This window comes from Epargyreus clarus, unplaced genomic scaffold, assembly GCF_041222505.1.
Source record: "Epargyreus clarus isolate Ecla_fem2 unplaced genomic scaffold, WU_Ecla_fem_2.2 ptg000023l, whole genome shotgun sequence".
NCBI lineage: Eukaryota > Metazoa > Arthropoda > Insecta > Lepidoptera > Hesperiidae > Epargyreus > Epargyreus clarus.
In genome coordinates, this window is record NW_027332230.1 from 11,402,598 (window position 1) to 11,423,953 (window position 21,356).

Here is a 21,356-nt window from a genome sequence, read left to right on the forward strand (position 1 = left end):
TTCTATAGCAGTCTTAAGGGTTGATCTAAAAATCTAAAAAAAACTGTGACTCAGATGCTTCATTGATTGTAATGATAATTTTTCATAGTGGTCGCTCCCGCATTAACGGAGTTTGAAATAAAATTCCAACCCCCATTTAACGACCTTAAGGGATGATTTTCCAAAAATAATGGTATAGGTGTTTAATTATTTTCTATCGAAAACCCAAATACCGATTTTTATACAGTTTACATTAAAACTGGAGGACTTTCATACAAACTTACATCCCCTTTTTTACCCTCTTGAGGGTAGATTTTCCATAAATGGTGTTAAAAAGTTCTATTATTTCTAACAGGAAAACCAAATGCAAGTTTTTATAGTCCTTGCTTCCGAATTAATGGAGTTTGGAATAAAATTCCAACCCCCAATTAACGACCTTAAGGGATGATTTTCCAAAAAAAAATGAAATAAGTGTTTAATTATTTTCTATTGAAAACCCAAATACCGATTTTTATACAGTTTACTTCAAAACTGGTGGACTTTCATACAAACTTACAACCCCTATTTTACCCTCTTGTTCAGTATTTAGAATTGGTCGAAATACTGATTATAAATAAAAGGAGTAAATTCAAAATTTAAAGGTTGACGTTTCTGTCATAACACACATTGTACAGACAGTCGGTATTCAGATTTCGTCACGGGACGTATAATATAATTTATTTATTACGGGGGTCCTGGGGACCTATTTGGACGTCGCGAGTGTGTGTGCATCACGGTCGATCGGTCGCCGAAGGGAGCACCGCACAGTTCTACGGTATTTATACATATATTCACCTACACTATCGTCACTAGCGCACAAGGGTTCCAAATTATATTTCGGATTAGAAACCAGCGACCTAAAACTCTACATTTTGGTCACTTCGAGTCGGGATTCGGGTTTCCGTGCTCGCAAGTATATCCTTGTGTGTTGGTGAACAGTAGTGTAGACATCGGCACACGTCCACGTCGTTTGTAAATACTTTGCCGGATTATAAGTATTTACAGCGGCTGGACAACATCAAAAAACGGGTGTACTCTACAATTATTACGTAGGGATACACGTATTTATTTCGGTTACTATTTTATTTATGTACATCGGGTACTACAAGAAACGTCAACGGTTTTAGGCGTTTTTTCGGATTATTATTAGTGTTTCGGTCGGGCTTGTATTGAGCATTCTCCTGTTTCGGTTTGTTTCGGTTGTAGGTGGTTCGCAACACCACCACCACATCTATTTCTGCCATTACAGCAGTGTTTAGAGCTGCTGTATTTTGGTTTGAAAAAGGTGTGGTAAGGGAGATATACTTAATCGAGGCGTTCCAACTTAGTCCTCAAGAGTAACAGCGCACGTGTGGTCATTTACACCAGGTGGAGGTGGACTGCATGGTCGTTGTCTACTCTATTATTTCGGTCGGTTTTATTTTGGTTTGGATTTTTATTACTGCGGATTATAATTTACATTCGGTAATATTTTGTGCTTTCATATTTGTCAAGTCGGTTGACATATAATTTTGTGACAGCGTTCTATCGGTTTAAATTTAATTTAATTTTTTCTTATTTCAATTTTTTTGAAATGGCTCCTAAATCTAAACAAAGGTTGAATAAATTAAAATACGATTTAGCAATCCATAATTTGGATTCTATTTACGATCTTTCTCAGCGGGAACCTAAATCTGAAATAGATAAAAATAATTTTAAAATACGGTATCATGATTTGGATCGTAATTATGAAGAATTTACGTCGATGTTTTTGGAGCTGCAATCGGAATTGGACGAAGGCTCTGATGTGGATTATTCGGACGATTTTAAAAAATATAATGGAATATATTATGATATCAAGAGGAAGTTTTTAGAAATATCATCTTCGGAGACTGAACATGGTTCGGAGTTCAGGTCAATGGATGAAGGTGACAAGCGGAAGCGGGTGGTTTTACCACGAATACAAATTCCTACATTTTCGGGAAAAATAGAAGAATTTGTTTCATTTATGGATTTATTCAATTCTTTGATATGTGAAGATAATGCTTTATCTGATTCGGAGAAAATGTATTACTTATTAGGTTCATTGGCTGGAGAGCCAAAGGTTTTATTGCAACACTTATCTATTTCGGGAGATAATTTTTCGGTTGCTATGGATCTATTGAACAATAGATATAATAATAAAAGATTGTTAGCAGATAAACTATTTTATAATTTGTTTCATATTTCACATGTCACCAAACATTTGAGTTCTATTAAATTATTTTTAAATACATTATTAGAAAACACGAAAGCGCTAGAAAAGATGAATTTTCCGGTTGATCAGTGGACTCATTTATTATTTTACATTAATTTTCAAAAATTAGATAATAGTCTAAAAAAAGGTTTTGAAGAAAGGTTTACAGGAAAGGAGTTTCCGGAATTTAAGGATTTAATAAAGTTTTTGGAAAATGAACTTAGGATTTTGGAGTCAAGTGGTGATTCACATCGGACATGTGGCACTACTAAAACTCATGCGGCATTTCAGGAAAGTAGGCAGGTAGGCTGCAAATGTTGTAAAAAGGGAATACATCATCTTTCCAAATGTAATAAATTTTTATCTTTAAGGGTGGGTCTTAGGAAAGACTTTATTAAAGAAAATAAACTATGTTTTAGATGTTTTAACTCTCATAAGATAGCGGACTGTCAATCTTCATGGGTTTGCTTTAAGTGTAAGTCACCTAAGCATCATCATCTTATTCACATGGATTTACCTCACTACCAGACAGCATCGAGCAGTGCAAGGTCGGCGGCGACACCTACTGTGACCGGTAACAGTAGGGCACATGCCTCTAATGTTGTCGCGGATAGGGTGGAGGATAATCCATGTACTGCATCTGTTAGCGGATCTAACAAGGCAAATATTACGGTTTCGAATCAAGGTGGTGCTTCGTTGACTTCTAACATGATTGAAGCTAACATGTTTAATCGTACGGTTCTTTTGTCTACGGCCATGGTGCATATTAAGGATGCACATGGTCACTATCAAGAAGTGCGTGCGTTATTGGACAACGGTAGTCAAGGTAGTTGTATTTCGGAGGGTTGTGCCAATAGATTAGGTTTGAGGCGGTTTAAAACAAATGCTTCTACAGTCACGGGACTGAGTGGCATACCAGTGGATAGTGGTAGAAATGGGGTTAGTTTAACGATTCGACCGCGGTTTTCACGTCGACCATTATTGGTATCTACCGCTACTATTTTAAATAAAATAACCAATCAGTTGCCTAGTTTCAATTTACCTCAAGAGATTTGTAGTCATTACAAAGGACTACCTCTTGCGGATGAATATTTTTACCTTAGTCGGGAGGTTGATATTTTAATCGGTGCGGATTTATTAGGAGAGGTTATGCTCGGGGATATTATTAAAATAAACAATGATTTGCCTTGTGCTATGGAAACTATTTTCGGTTATGTATTGTCGGGGCCTTTTTCATACGCGGTAAATAATCATAAAGGTGCCCAGAATATTAATGTTTGCCAAACATTCACAAACGTTAAATCGGATAATTTTGTACATAAGGTTAGGGACACTAACGACAATTCTAGTGCCATTGCGGATTAGAGACATTTTGATCATAAAATTAATCATCAACGGGATGATACACGGCGATATGCGGTAGGTTCGCCATATTTACCAGATACGTTTACGGTAAATAGTTCCTTTTCATCTGTGAGAAAACGGTTCTCTATCATGGAAAGACAACGTACGGTAAATAAATTTCGGAAAAAGATATTAATTTGATTTAGCGGTTTTACGGTTTTATTTTAGTTATATTTTTTATGGCTTTAGTTCTATTATTATTTTTTATTGGGAAAGGTCTATTGTTTTCATTGTAGAATATTTTGTTTTTTGGTCAAATGGATTGACACATTTAATGGTTTCGTTACCTACGGATAGGGTGAATGCCACCGGGCTATTTCAAACAGATTTTGCTTTTCTTTATTTTAAAGATTTTCTTTTATTATTGGGGTTTCGCGGTTAAGGAATCCTAAAACATTAGGATGTTATATTTTGTAGGTTTTTTATTTGTTCTTGTGCAAAGGTTGTACAATGAACATTAAGTGTCAACGATTTGACGAAGGAAGCCTTTCTTGTAGCATTAACTACATTTACTTCTCGGCGGAGTCTTTCACATGTCATTCGGTTCGACTGTGGGACAAATTATACAGCTGAAAGAAAACAATAGAGTGAAGAGATGTCAATTGGCGCAAGCTCTTTAATAAAGATTTTGGAGAAGACGGAGTAGTATATATCTTCACTCGCTTCAAACTAGAAGTAAAAGGACTTAACCTGGAGGATCACTTAAAATTGGAGATTTAGTTTTATTAAAAGAAGAGAACTTGCCTTCTTTCAAAATGGAAATTAGTGTGGATTTTGTGTTACTGCCTGAGAAAGATTGTATTATTCGGATAAACTGAAAACAACATGGGTTATATTTATTCGGCCTATGGTTAAGTTTTGTAGGCTGCCTTCGGAATAGGGTTGTCACAAACTTGTTTGTGTTAATTTATGTTTATTATATGTTCGGTGTAAGCTTTTATTTTTTGGATTTTGGTTGATAAAGGCTTGGCCTTTCTCGGGCGGGGGTATGTTCAGTATTTAGAATTGGTCGAAATACTGATTATAAATAAAAGGAGTAAATTCAAAATTTAAAGGTTGACGTTTCTGTCATAACACACATTGTACAGACAGTCGGTATTCAGATTTCGTCACGGGACGTATAATATAATTTATTTATTACGGGGGTCCTGGGGACCTATTTGGACGTCGCGAGTGTGTGTGCATCACGGTCGATCGGTCGCCGAAGGGAGCACCGCACAGTTCTACGGTATTTATACATTTATTCACCTACATTATTGTTTCTAGCGCACAAGGGTTCCAAATTATATTTCGGATTAGAAACCAGCGACCTAAAACTCTACACCTCTTGAGGATAGATTTTCCATAAATGGTGTTAAAAAAGTTCTATTATTTCCAACAGGAAGCCAAATGCAAGTTTTTATAGTCCTTGCTTCCGAATTAACGGAGTTTGAAATAAAATTCCAACCCCCATTTAACGAACTTAAGGGATGATTTTCCAAAAACAATGAAATAGATGATTAATTATTTTCTATCGAAACCCAGATACCGATTTGTATACAGTTTACATCAAAACTGGGGGACTCTCATACAAACTTACAACCCTTATTTAACCCAAATGAGGGTTCATTTTCTAAACGGTAGAATTATAGTTCCACTGTATCTAACCAGTAAGCCAATGGCTAACTTACATAGTGCTGGCTTTCAAATTGGCAAATTTTAAAATAAGCTGTTAACCCTTATTTTACCAACTTAAGGGTTGATTTTCCAAAAATGGTGAAATAGGTATTTAATTATTTTTAATCGAAAACCTAAATACCGATTTTGATAGCGTTTACATCAAAACTGGGGGAATTCTATACAAACTTACAACCCTTATTTAACCCACATAGGGGTTGATTTTCCAAAAACGGTAGAACTAAAGTTATTTTATATCTAACCAGCAAAGCAATGGCTAACTTTCATAGTGCTGGCTTCCAAAATGGCAAAATTTAAAATAACCTGTCAACCCCTATTTAACCACCTTTAGGGTTGATTTTGGAAAACCCTTAAATTAGATTTTTATTACTTTAAATCAGAAAGCTAAATACCAATTTTCATCTAGTTTGCTTTAAAACTGACGGACTTTCATATTAACTTCCAACCCCCATTTAACCCCCTTAACGGTGGAATATCAAAAAATCCGTTCTTAGCTGACCTCTACTCGGTGAAAAGAATATTCCTACCAAATTTCAAGTCTTTAGCTCTAATGGTTCCAGAGATATCGTGATGAGTGACTATATACGTGGAAATCTCTTATATATATATAGAAGATAAAATGAATGTAAAGAGGTGTTGTCTATTGATATATCTATTACACACGTATCGAACACAAAAGATACATTACGCACTTTTACTCATCGCCATATTTCAGTATAATTTATGAGAATCGTAATTGAGAGCACGGCCAGATGTAGGGGTACAATAAAATTCCATATAAGCGTCATAAAGAAATGCTTTTCTCTGTACCGCTGGCGCGAATGACGGTTACTACACATCCATACGATACGATATCGCATCGATCGTACGACTGTAGCACGTTGCGATATCGTATAACGTTACGAAGTCGCGTAAATGTACGATATATTTCCACAATGCGATTTCATAACGCTATATGACATTGCAAGGTGCTGCTGTGTAAAAAATAAGGCATATTTGCATCACCAATATAATTACGTTATTTTTTACAAAGTTAATTCCTTCATTCACGAAAATACTGAGTTCATCTCTTCCTTCCTATTGTGTACAATGAAAAACATTAACAAATAACGCAGAATCGCACCACCAAGTCACGATGTCGTGACGTTTTACAATGCTCGTCATTGATTTCCACGACGTAGCCACACAACGTCGTAACCTACCACAATATCGTATCGATATCGTGTCGTCTGTAGTAAATGTTTTTCCTCTGACGCGTGGTTTGTGGCTGCGATTTATGAGTATAATGCCGTAACTCACTGTCGGGTTTGTTCGAGTCAGACTAATCGGGAATATTGGCTTTATTTTGACACTGCTGCAAATTTATGATGTACTTGCTTCTCTATATAAATCAAATAAAGCAATCATCTTGGTTTAAGTTCCTTGTTCCTTTTTTTGTACTTCTGTTTTTTAAATAAATGTCGACCTGTATATCCATAGATATATAAATACCTAAAATTGTGTTGCACTAAGTGTTATAAATTCGAACGAGCCGTAATATTCATAGTTTTAATTTAATTTTAAAAGCGTGATTTTATAAAAACTTTTTTAAATGATAACTTTTGTTTTAGTGGTAGTAGAATCCTTTGTGGATTGGTTCTAGAAGCATCAATCGCAGCAATTTCTGGCTTATAACCTAATAATAGTGATGATAGTGTTACGGTTGGGAAGGTTTGGTAAGGAATACTTATCTGAGGCATTACAACTTAGTCCTCGCAATAGGATTTCAGATCAGGAAGTAATACTAGGGGAAGGAACTTCTTATCTTGAGCACCGAGAACTAAGTAAGTTCTCTCACAGGCTTTCAATCCTAAAACAAAGTTATACTAAGTTGGCAACTTTTACTAAGTTGCCTGTCTAAACTTATGTGAGCTTTAGTTGTTTTGTTTTAAACTTTTAAGTTCTGAGCCACTGTCATTTAGATCTTTCTTCTCTTTGAAGGTAGCCGAGATTTATGGGCTTCAAATTTTTTCTCGACTTTCTATAGATCCTAGTTTTACTAGTTTATATTTTACTTAGAGACGTATCATATAACTCAATAAATATTGCATTGTTCATCATGCTCTGATCCAATGTTGATTCTTGAAAAAAAACTCAAATGAAAGGTCACTAGTGTTGAGAGCTGTGTTCTTGTTTGATAAGTTAAGGATGTGGTAAGAGCAAGTTACTTACACGAAGCATTCCAATTTAATCGTCAGGCAGTTATGATAGCACTTATCTGTTGCCAATCTCAAGTACTGTAATCCTATCCGGAGTTAACTATAGATGCAAAGGCAACAGTTACCACTTACCACCAGCATGCTCATATAGGCAGCATGCTTGTCTCCTATTTTTATATTATAACTTACCAAAGATCCTCTCCACAGGCTCTCCAGTCCACCGTCGATGACACTCGGGCCGTCGTTATCGCTCCAGCCAGTTCTCTTCGGGCAAGGTATCGGACCGGTGCACCCGCTGCCGCCGGCCAGGCGACCCTCGAGACCTTCCGCTGCGATACAGAACATGCACGTCATCAGCGCGTAAGTAGTATAGAAAATACTCGGGCACTTGTTGATTTAAAAAAAAAACAATGAAAGCTAATGCATTCATGATTTATATCTTTTTGAGCCGTTGTCAATATTATTGTTCTATTTCTGAGCACGATTTTTTCTTAGAGTGGCTGGGGTTTAAGCCATAGTTCACCGATCTGGCCAAGTAAAGGTTGGTGATCTTCACCTTTGAGAATTTTTTTTCATAGAACTCCTAGGCGTGTAGATCATAGCAAATGATAAATAATTGCTAAAACGTACACAACCTTAAAAAATCAAAGGTACATGACTGGAATTCGCACCTTGGCCGATTCACTTGAGAGGCCGAGTTAAAACGACTACGTTTTTGCTGCCTTTTGTGTCAAATAATATAATAAGCAAGCAACATAATTATGGCTTCTATAGTAACCCACACTACGAGATAAATGAGATCATAACGCAGAGTATTCATAACGATATTTGATGCTGGTCTCAACAGACTTGTATAATTACTGCCAGTGATATTATCCCTTCATTGTGTTGAATTCAAAGTTTATAATTGCTTTAGACCCTTTTCCTTCTGATCTGTTTAATGACCTTTAAAGTAGCCCTTAATATTAACGTGATATTATTGTGACATGAATAATTTATCGTTAATTATATTGAGCTGAAGTGCAAATAAAATTTCGCATTAAGGTAGATAGGTAGTTAAATGAGGAAAGCGTTGATTAAATGCTGTTGTCTTTATGCGTTTTGTCTGTTATGTCGATTATGGTAATTGTCATGGTACGAGTATTGGCATATAAAAACGTATTGACTGATAATAATATAGATATTATTACCAAAGGTATCGGACAAGATGAGCATAATCTCCTCTCCTCCAAGTTGTAAAAAGTGTCTAAGGGATCGAATCAATTTTTTTGTCATCTACAGAATTTAATGTCGATAGCAGAAATTTAGACTTAAACTGAAAATATTTTTTATAGCGTTATTTAAACATGTAGTTTGTTACTTAAAATAATAATATGCATGTTGCATCCTAACACAAATACAATTCTAAAACTAAAACTTTATAGTAAATGTGGAGCAATGTTTTTTAATTGAAACATGGCGTGAAAGTTTAATCACACAATGGGCATCGGGCCTACAAATTGTCTATAAGCAAACTAATGCCCATGGGTTCTGTATGCACTGAAACTAACTATTTTGGCACCTTTCCAGCAGACACAGGCTCTAAATAAAGTAATGCAAATTCTCTAGGCTTCCCAAATATTCATTCCATTGGTGGATAGTTTGATTGCTCTGTCGAGTTCGGAAATTTATTGAATTCCATCCAAGATAGTGAAATAATAAAAAAGTGGCGTTTTACGTTTTATTTAAAGCACGTCGAATTTTGAAACCTCCACATTAGGTCTTCTCTTTGTATACTTTTGTCCCACTACTAAGCAGGGTGAAGAACTTGAAAAGAGTTTTAGATTAAGAAATTTACCGTCCCGAAGAAGAAGGAAGAAGTCCCGTAGCAGGTACGGATTGAGAGACTCGACGAAAATGTTGTTATACATAATGACTCTATACTTTTACCCACAATGTTGTCCGTAAAAGTTGAAACAAGTGATCATGTTCTACATAATAATACATAATCTAATACATTCATAACTTCGATAAAACCTAAGAATCCCAATTTAAACTCCTTAGGCTGGCACTGTTTGGCATAAGATATATACGAAATAACACACAAAAAGCCAGTCACAGAACAGATTAGTTCATCACTAACACACAAAGGATACAAAGGACAGAAATATATGTAGAAAAACGAATATCTATTGCCCACATATTTATTATCAGTATATTCGTCAAACGTGCTGTTTTCTTCCATAAACTTGATCATATATTGCACCCATATCGTAGTTTTCATAATTTCTTACTTGCGGTTCCTTACAGCCTCAGTAAGTAACCACAAGACCCGCAGCCATAAGGAAAGAGGGTCAAATATTACCCTCATGAATGTTTACGGTCAGTGAAGGTTTCATTGCGCATATTTGTATCCCAATAACACACATTTATATGTTTCCCTCGTAAACAAACATAATATTCGGAAGCTTGCGTTATGGTATGGCCGAATACACTTTCAGTTTCCTTCGATGAATGTTTTTATCCCTGTTACAGTATGGTACATAAGTACATATTATATCACGGCAACTTATTGCTATAAGGATATTTGTAGTTAAGAAGTTGAAATAGTTAACGAGTACGCAGACCATTTGATGGTATGTAAATATAAACTTATAAAGGTGGTAGAACGCTTTATATTTCAATTCTGGAGGAACCAGACTTATCTAATAACAGCAATGTTAGCGCTGCTAACACCCTTGTTCGGGTTTGAATGATGTGGTAAGGGGGCATATTTATCTGAGTCGTTTTAACTTAGATCAAGGAGGTAGCAACGAATCAGTATCGACGTCTATATCTGGTATGGATTACATGTCCATGGGCTGCAGTAGTGGTTTCCATAAGATGTACTGTGCACTTGTTTGCTACTAATGAAATACAGACGAGAAACAGCTGACCTTAGAGTTAGAGAAATATGGAGTTTCTTGCGCCGCTTCTTCTCCATAGCGAAATACCTTCCGAAGCGCTGGTAGTTTGTTGACTTTCAAAAAGTATTCTATATGAATCAATTTTGAATAAATGAGATTGGAATTTGAATTTGAATTTGAAATTGCCTGATAGGGTCGTGCTGTGAGCAAAATCGAAGAATAGTATTCTAAGATTATTTATGGTACTCGATTTAATATGTTTGTATAGTTAAGAACCGAGATAGGTTTTAAATGGAAATCCCTTATACGTATATACTCCTTTATACTCTTTTACGTTCTGCTACGTAAATGCAAAAGAGTTATGAGCAAATCATCGGCTACACTGTACAATTTCCCGAGCGAAACCCTCAACGCCTCCCTGGACGTGTGTGAAATAAATTATAGCAAAAAGGTAAAAAATCTTACTCAGACTTCTCCCTAGTTACTCTACTTTTTCTCTTTTAGTGTAGATATCATCATGAAGGCATGTCACATGGAGAGTTCACAGACAATCATTAATTTGATTTGAGTTTTAAGCATGTTTTTTCAAATCAAAGATTTTTTATTCTATGTTGTGTGTGATAATATGTATGTTTAGTCATACTTAAATATAATAATGGCACAAACAAAATGTCCTTTTTTTTAAAGAAATCAAATTTTCTATTTATTTATAATGAGGACTTTAGGTTGACTACGTACCACATGGATCCATTGTTTTGCCTAACAATTTTGACATTTAGAATAGGAAGTAATCATTAAATGACGGTCTTTGGTACACACAATATTGAATAGACTCATTTATTATTAGCCACGAGGAAGGATTCTCGACGAAGGATTCTCCTTTATATCTTTCTATCTCTAATTTGACATTTGAAACAGGAATAGAAATCAAATCAGCGCTTCCACTTCATAATTGCTTTAGTGGCTGTGAAAAATACTTTATATCGGTCTTCCCTAGCGGCGGTACTCACAGGGAAATTGCATTTTCCCTCTGAATGTACTCTAATGAAAAGCACTCGCGCCTGACACAATATTCTCTAGTGCTTGGAAATTAACAACTGAGTTTGTGCCGCCATCTTGAGGGCCTATTCCTGTAATAAGTACAATACTGAAAGGCGGAAGTGCGCGTGGGGTTGGGGAAAATACTAAAACGTATGACTGAGTTATATAAATGTTTGTATATAGTTGTGAGTGATAAGTGGGTACTCTTTGAAACGCTGTCGCGAACAAAAGGTTATTTTCGTCCAGGAACGGTTATAGCCTGTCGAAATTTTTTTATACAAATACTGACAATGTGTCAGCCGTTTTAATGGCTGTAATGGTGTAATTAACGCGGAACAATGCCGACATATGCAGTTAAGTGGTGAAAAAATACGAAATCGACGAAAAAGTGCGGTGAAATATGGTTTCATTCGTAAATAACTACATTTTTTTAATATTTTTCAAACACGAAAATAGATGACAGTGACAATTTCAATTGTCAAAACCGGTTACATTTTCTTGTTAGGAGTGAGTAATATTTACTATTCTATGCAAATTCACAAATATTTCTATACCGTCAAGATATTTAATAAGAAGGATTGGGATGGAAATTAACTCGCAATAAATTTATAAAAAAATATATGGTACGTACGTAGGTACATCACAACTAACATTTGTATAGCTTAGGTACCTACTAAAAATTGTAGTATTTTACAATATTCTATTTATGAAGTGTTTGAAGTTAATATAGTTACGTTAGTAATATTAATTAAATATGATATGCATCTAATATGTTATTTATACCGTGTATAACTATTTACATTAAAAAACAACGTGGATGCAATACATTAATCCATGACGACAATAAGATATTCATGTTTATTGAACTTCAAACTTAACATAAATAAAAGCCTTAAATGTTGCGATACAATATAAATTGAAAATGTTTAGATTAAAGAGACCGAGCTTTGTCATTAATATTGATGATTCTGTGGTATAGAGATGAGAGCATTATACTAAACAAAGGAACTTTGCAAATTCGCGCCGCTCTACATTACGGAGGGGATTAAATAATTTATTGCTGCATTGTAATAACGTTATGGAATATCAGCCAACATTTAGGTGAAAACAATAGAATGAAATCAAATATTATTACAATGTATTACATACAATCTCTGGTGGTACATGTCGAATAGAACGTATACAAATCGATGATTACAAATAATCAAGTTTAAATGCTATTTTTTCGGACTTTTTAAAGAACCTTATTTTATATCAACTTAAAGATTTTTTACGTTGATATAAAATAAGCATTTAAATATCTTTCGCATTATATAGATTTAATTCAGACTACCTACTTATCAAATAATGTCTGCTACAAGTCTTTCAACAAAAAAGAAGATATAAGAATACGTAGATCTGCCATCGATTTTCGTGCTGAATACTGTGATAAAACGCTGTGCAACATAGCATTCCTGCTTTGTTTCAAGTTGTTCTCGATTTTCAATTTTGACTATTACTTGCGAAAATTCCCGATCTTTACTTAAAAATCCTCTGCAATAAAATTGAAAGGAATTTAAAAGTAGGTCACCAGGTTCTTCAATATTGTTAGCGAATATTTGAAAAATCCTTCGGAGTAGGAAATCAATCTGACTTTAATTTAATTGGATTTTCTGACTGTATTAAAAAATAAAAGTGAGGTCTAAAGTTTTTTCCAATCCCGCCTATTCCAATTCAGTACCCTTACCATGAGTTTTTACGTGTCGACGAATATGACTGTTTTGGTACTCGTATTTGTTTACGTATTGGCCCATACTATTTCCAATCAGCGCCCCTAACGGATTGTTGTCGGAACTTGGAAATAGTATGGCCCAATACGTAAACAAATACCAAAACAGTCATATTTGTCGACACGTAAAAGCTCATGGTAGGGGTACTGTACTCGATAGTACTTGCAATATCAGGAAGTTCAATGTTTTCCCACTTTGTCCACAAGTCCTTTATGCGGGGAACGCTAAACTTTAGCAATTACGTTTGTTTGCCGCTAGGTGTCGCCCTGTAAACACTCACCTGAACTTCACACATTTAGCGTTAAGCTTTCATATAAAGTTTGTGTTTAGATAGTTCGAGAAAATTAACTATTTAATGTTTAACTTGGGAGGTACGTTGTATGATACACACGCAGTGTATGTGTGAGTGTGACATCGAGACGTGGGTGTCACAACGAGTATTTCAAATTTTATTGTAATTGGATTTTTAAATTAAAGTTAAGACGGCCCGTCCGTCTTAACATTAACTAATGGAAAGTAGTCACCGTTTCCTAGGGGTATTTGTAACACCATAGCAGTACCCAATGCATCGGGCTTTGAAAGAGAGCCTATATCGGAGCTTTTTTGAAGAGGGGCTCTTGAAAGATGTCATATTTCCCCAGGAACACTTCAGGGGGAAGTTTATTCCACACCTTGCACGTTCGTAGTAAAAAATCGAGCTAACCCCACACTGTTTCTAATTTATTAATATGACAATAATAGATACTGATTTCTCTCGTCCAATAAGAGGTGGCACGGGAAATCCCTATTTAAGTACGGAAAGGTGGGAATACGGGTCGGGCCATTGTCATGTTAAGCTGGTATTATGTATGTTAATCAATTTCTTCGAAAAGCTTCATTAATTTGCATTTTATCTGTCTGGCCGGGGATCAAACCTAGAACCCACATGTCAAACCGGTATTATGATTAATCCAACGTGCTGGTCGTCGTCAACGTGGTTCTTTAAAAATATTTAAAGAAAATATTTTTAAAAAGAAGTGAGTTGCTTGTATGGACCGTAGAAAAATCTATTCCATTTTCATTTGGCTCTGTATTTCGTACCCTAAATCCTGCTATAGAGCGCTGTTGATTACAGTCGATAAAGAATTACGACTGGTAAGTTCCATCCATTTTCCTCAACATCATCTAAATAGGCTTTCTCAGAAAAATATTTTCACCAGCATTTTTCATTCGGGTTTCCTTATTAGTTAAGGAAATTTCCGAGGGTGTTTTCAAAAGGCTTTCAATTTCAAAAATTCAAGGTAGGAGTTACATTTAGAACAAAAACATTTTACTTGCACTATTATCGTTACAATGTTGTAAGATAATACTAACACAAAGCTCCAAAGGAATTGGAGCAAATCTTTAAAGCCAAATCTTTATGTCAATAAATAAAATAATCATCAATACTAAACTGTACTCAATACAGTCCTTCAAAAAGAATGAAAATTGTTTAGATCATATTCAGAATGACGTATGATTTACGAGTATGTTTAACACAAAAATTAAGATTAAATTACCGATAGAAAGAAAAATACGGATTATTACACTGCTGGAAAACGAAATTGATAAATTACGGACTTACATTATTACTTAGTGCTCAATTTCAAATCATTTGGAAATGGCATGGCTTTACATCGGCTTAATTCTATTCAAAAGATATCCGTCAACCTGTTTACATTCTCAAAGAGTAGCAATTTGTTAGTCTCCGTGAATAGTATTAACGGCGTTTTATCAACACAATATGGCAACCAATAAGCCGAGTAAATTAAATGAAAAATGTTGCCAAAAGTATAGAAAAGTAGGAATGTCTTTTACTGAAAGAAAAATTGTTTGGTACCTGTAATATGTGTATCTGACGCATAAAGAGCTTCCATTCGGATCTTCCCGAATAAGCCAGGTAATCACTCATACAGTGGTTCGCAAAATAACATCTTTCAAGTGCGTTCATTCAACTCGTCAGGTCATGACTAAAACGGGCACGAAATAGGGAGCATATCATTGTCAGAAACAAGGTCTCGCTGCAACTGTATCTACGTATATTCCGAAGGTATCGTTGGAATAGCTGTGGGGAGCCAATAACACGCGGTTGCCATAGCAACAGAGCATGTACGAGAGGGGCCCTTTCCCCGAAGGGAGCGTTAAGGGTTTCCAGGAACCAGACAAATGAGATACCCCGAGCATGGAAGATTTTTGAATAATTCATTGACGGAAAAGTTATCAGACGGCGTTGAGGGGTCATCGGGTTTTGGTCGCACATTATTCAACGGTTTTTGGTACATGTCTTAGCAGAGTACGGCACTTTTAATGGATATTTATGTATAGGCTACTATTTGTCAGCACTGGATTAACTTCGGTAAACCAGGTTAATCTACAATTATTCTTGGATTTGATTATTTGCATGGGATTTCAATCTCACTGGAATTGAATAATTATTATAGTTAGTATCATGTTTAGATTTGTGTCATGATTAACAAAGACAAATATAAGAAAGTATTTTGTAGAAATTTAAAAATGCGTATGATTGTAGAAAATAATCTGAAGAATTTTGTAAATACTCAGGTCTGTAGAGCATCTCAACGAGTTTAATATAAACTTCCGTTTCATTTTACCTCTTTAATATTAATGAATGCCCTAGAACAGTATTTTCCGCATTCTGTGTCAGTATAATTGCACTTGACTTACATTTCTAGAGCTATCAAAAAATCCTGCAGTTCTCAAAGCTTTAAAAGTCTGCATTTAACGTCTTTTCCTAGCTAATTGGGATTTTTATGCAAGTATGTTCTATTTGGAAATAATATTTATGAAGAAATTACGTAAATCATTTCACGTTGCTAGGTAAATGTTTCGTTAAACATTCAAATATTATTGTGAATTTTAAATTGTGTTTGTTTAAGTTACATAATTACTATTCTATTCAAACCTACCCTAAAAATCAATTGTATCAACTTTTTACGTTAAAAATTTCATCACCAGTTAAAAAGTACCTACTAAAAAAAAACATATTTTTATGAAATATGAATTTCTACAGAAATACGATACAGTATTGTAAAACTTTGTAGAAATTAATAAAACGGTTGAAATAATATCGTTAAAACTCTTCTAATTATCTTCGCTTATATTTTAAAGTATATTTCATACACAAATAATAAAGTAAGACTTCTTCTAAATCAGTGCCTTGCATGAAATTTTACTATATCAGTTTTTTTAATGTATACTTTTACGACTACAAAAATATTTCAAAGTCGTGATTCATAGTTTCCAATAGATTAACCACCCTAAGAGGGTCGCAGTATAATTGGTACGTGATATTGGGTACTAAGGCCGCAGTCGTTAGAAAGTTTCCCTATAAATCATAGCTATTTGAATAAGCAAATTAGAGTAGTTTAGGAACAGGTAACCCAGACGAAACGTAGCCTATAGCAGTGCAGTTGAATTACGCAGACGATCAAAGAGACAGTAGTGGAAATACAGAACTTGTTTGTGTAAGGTAGTGAATATTTAGTGCTATTCACTTACTGCAGTGTTGATTATAATTATTTATTTATTTATTTATTAATGCATACAGATAACTAATACAAAAGACTTATAAATAACATTTTGTGCAAAGGTACTGCTTATTCCTAATGAAATTTCTTCCAGCAGACCTGTGAAAGGAAAGGGGCTAACAAATGGTGGATACGCGTGCACGAGACAGGATAAATATATATTATTTATAATTTAATCATAAAGTAATACCGAATAAGATTATAATTCTAAAGGTAAAGGGGTTTAGTAGCGTAAGTTATAAGTGACTTTTATTTATGACTAAATGTATCGTGTCGAATAATTCTCCGATTATTACTCAACCGATTATTACTCAAATATAAATGAAACATGTAATATTTTTCCAGCAATTTTAAATCCTGTTAAATGAAAATAAAAACTGAAAAATATCACCTACATATGTTTTCATTGTGTCCTCATATGAATATATTTTTGCACAAAAGCTGCAATCCCGTTGTCCTACATTTTGGATATTAAAATAAAGCTACCCCGTCCCCGTACAGCGTGTGCAAGGAAATTTATTTCAACACGGTGAATTCAGCCAGATGCCGCGAGCTACGTTTTGTTATTGTTTGAGATAGTGTAGCGGGAAATTTGCATTTTGGTGCACACTTTAACATTGTGTTTTTAAGGTACTTCTGTGTTTACGGTCGAAACTACGAACATGTCAGGATTACTTGTTATTGTTCCAATTGACATTTGTAAGCAATGCCAAATACAAGAGGTCTACTGCGTACATTCGGCAACGAAGTTTCCGATCCAAAATTGACATAACTACCCGATTAACCAACTGTAAAATTAAACATTTCGGTTAGGCTTAAGGCACAGAGTAGGGTTTAGTTCTCAAATAATTCACATCGTTCGTTCTTCATAAAGCCCGTCCGAAATAAACATCCGTTAACAGCCGGAGTAGGTCTGAAACTTTGGATGAAATCATGGATTTGGCTACAGAGTAGGTATATCACAAATATATTCAAATCTGTAATTATTGTATGTTTGTATTTACTCCAAAGAATGAATTTTAGAAAAAGGAAATCCAAATACTGAGTCATCTAATTACCTACTAGCTATAGGTGTTAATTGTAAAGAAGGCATTTTTACACTAACTTTCGAAGTCAATTGAATCTGTTTCTGCCTGGCAGAAGTAACGAAAATAACGATAAAAGCGTATTCTTGTTAAGTTAAATCAACCTGATTAACTCTTTGTATCTTTGTATCTCAATAAAGCAAGCGACGAGCAGATGGTACCTTATTATAGAACAAAAAAGACCAAATTAGCTTGCAGGTAATAAATATAAAGAAAATTTAAACGCCGTATTTTACAAGCTTGATAGAAAGGCGCTGTAATGAAAGAACACCGAGAAGTTTTCATTAGTGATAATGAGCGTTTTGAAAATGAAAAATATAATTTAAATGTAATTACTAAATTGCGCTTTAAATCACATTCCGTAAATCACTTTCGTTTGTCATAGTCTTCCTTTATAATCGTGGCAAGTATTTGAAACATCTACGCGTTATATTTAATAAAACACACACACACGCGCACAAACAGACAGGTTAATATGGGTTAATGAGTGTTTTTAAATCGACTTTTGCCTATTTTCCAATTTCTTCCACTTTATCATGCGTTAATTTTATAAAGTATCAGTAGATATTTTGTAATCGTACTCTTGCAAATGTTGTTAATGATATACCAAGTATTAAGACCGATAATATGAACACGGAAGCTAGCTTCCTCGTAAAAATGAATGAATAATAAGAAAACCTTTATAACGTTGATGAAAATAATGAATATATTGCTACTACAAAATGAACAGCTGTCAAGGGACGTTCTGAGGGATCCGCAAAAAGCGTAAGGCGCGATGAATTTACTATAGAGAATTGTTAATAAGCTCGTTCTTTACAAAAGGTAACCGAAACACCGTATGAATTTTAAAGTTTCATAGTAGGGGTTTTATATTGCGTATACCCTAGGGTTTGGGCTCCAAGGGTCTGTATTACCTAGTGTCGTTGGTTAATAATTAAATACATATGTAACATAAATGAGTTTCTTATGTAAACGCATAGTTGTTTTTAGTTATTTTAATATGAATACCTCGGAACAATATAAATACGAATATACAAAAAACATGTTGACAACGGAAACAACATAAGACGAATCATAAAATTAAATTCTTCTTCTTGGTATAAAACTATAGAAAAGAAATGAGGTTTTATTATACAATACTAGATGACCCGGCAAACGTTGTGTTGCCATATATATAAAAAAATGTAAAGGGTGAACAACTCTTATCACTTAGGGGTATGAAAAATAGATACTATCTGATTCTCATACCTACTGAATATGCATATAAAATTTGGTGAAAATCGGTACAGCCGTTTCGGAGGAGTACGGTAACTAACACTGTGACACGAGAATTTTACACATAAGATTAACGCGTAAAATGCACACCTTACACCAGTTTATGCTGTGTAGAGTAAAAACATAGATAGTGTTAGTGGATTGATTAAGATTTTCTTTGCAGAGGCGATGCTCTCGCGACGACTCTATCCGCGCTGTATGGAAAGCTGCTCGTCGTGATGGGCGTCGCGTTCCCCATGGCCGAAGTCATCTCTACATACATTCCACCGTCTTTTTATGAGGTAACTATCTATGTAGAAGTTTATATGTAAATGTAATTGAGGCGACTGGTTGTGATTTGGAAATAACTGTTTTTAAGTAAAAAAAAATCACAAATTTTATTTGTCTCATTATCTAAACTATTCTTGGTACTATTTTTTGTGAGATATACTCGTACATTGAGACTTCTTTAAAGTGTAACATTTAAGCATTCGTTAGTCCTTAAAAATTCACTGCAGCGGAATTTGCGCTTGACTGTGGAACGTGTGTATATTAGTGACCGGAGTACTGAGCAGGGTGATGTTGCTCGTTCATTGTATTTAATCTCTAAGATGTCTTCTATAGCATTGATGGAAAAAGGCGGTAGTTATATGTGATGCCGACACCCTATAGCAAGACTAATATTTTGAAGGTGGTAGAATTTTGTGATTCGACTCCGGCGGCACCACCGCCACACCTATTTCTACCTAATAACAGCAGCGTTGGGCGCTGTAGTGTACCGTTTTGAAGGGTTTGGTAAGGGAGACATACTTTTCCGAGGCGTTCCAGCTTAGCCCTCAGGGGTAGCGGCGCATCTGTGGCCGACCTCAGGTAGGAATATCTAATCTTATCTGGGGTTGATTTCAGATGTCCATGGCCGGCAGTAGCCATTTACCATCAGGCATCCTAGTCTGCTACTCCAATATTATAAAAAAAACAAACCTTGGGCAAAATTTTAAAATCCGTACACACGAAGCTAAACACGAGATAAATAATATCTCAGGTAACAAAATATATGAAAAAATGTTTTTAATTATAATTTTTGTTGCAGGGCTTCTATTTATACCTCTACATCGGCAGTATGGTGTTCCTTTTATATATGTACGCGGCGCTATTGAGGGACAGGTCCCGCTCCGCGGCTGACAAAACCGTCGTGGCCAGTGAGTTACCATTCATTAAGATACCGTCAATGCTGAAGGTTGTAAAGCAAGCGCGAAATACTTTGCTAACGATTTTGATAGCAAAAACCTGGAAAACATATTCAAATATTTTTTTACTTTAGTTTCTGTGTTGCTTCATTGAAAGGAGAACTAAAATAATGTCTACGACAGTAATTTGTATGCTGTATAATATATTATATATTTAAGTTTATTTTGGATATGTATGGAGTTTATGTCGAATAAACCTCATAAAAGCAACGTGGTGATACTCTATGTTTACAAATTTACATGCACTTACTTGCTTCAAGCTTCTTCAACCAGTGGGACATAAAAGTGTTGCAGGTGACATGTAATTAGTATTTGCTTTGTATTCAAATTGGTTATTTAACTTACGATTTGTTTTTGCTTTTGAAACAAAAATAAATGTCGCTATTTTGATACTTATCTATATGGATAAGTATCAAATGGATTGGGATGACTTATCTATATGGATAAGTATCAAAAGTGCAATCCTAATTTGGTTAAGAACATTAAATCGATAAAAAAATTATGGTATCCCTAAATTAATTTAATTTGAAAATGGCAATGAGTTCTATGATTCTAACAATGCTTTCTACCGTTATTACATGCGGGCTTGAAACTTTGTCGACGAAACGCAGTGAAGAAAATTTCGTCGTATCCTTTGTCTTTCCTTGCTTCCGTAGACTTCGCTAATTAGTTTAACTCAACTACGTCTTATAAAATATTCTTGAATATCCATTTCTATTACTTGTTTATAGAGAAAATGCTTTGTACGAATTGTGGAAATCTGAATTGTGGAATGGAATCTTTTTTATATAAATTTAGTTTCCTTATATACTTTACATACATTGTTAAAATTTTGAACTAGGAAAAAATTAGGAATGTATACATCAAGGTACATAAATCGAAAAACGCCGAATAATACCCGTAGTTATCTTGAATGGTGACTCCCATTTATTTTTAACTTAGTTATTTTTGGTATATCTTATTAGCAGTCATAGTAATACGTATCTAATCTGTTAAA

The 21,356-nt window shown here is 34.7% G+C and overlaps 1 protein-coding gene across 4 annotated transcripts in view; it reads left to right on the forward strand.

The window, feature by feature from the left end:
- The window catches only part of LOC140751463 (proton channel OtopLc), an 83,647-nt gene that overhangs the window by 51,020 nt on the left and 11,271 nt on the right, over nt 1-21,356 (forward strand). For all 4 annotated transcript variants that reach the window (XM_073085323.1, XM_073085322.1, XM_073085324.1 and 1 more), the window contains exons 4-6: nt 7,720-7,872; nt 19,297-19,414; nt 20,203-20,311. In XM_073085323.1, the coding sequence (XP_072941424.1) occupies nt 7,720-7,872; nt 19,297-19,414; nt 20,203-20,311 (380 nt within the window). The remainder of the gene's footprint in view (nt 1-7,719; nt 7,873-19,296; nt 19,415-20,202; nt 20,312-21,356) is intronic.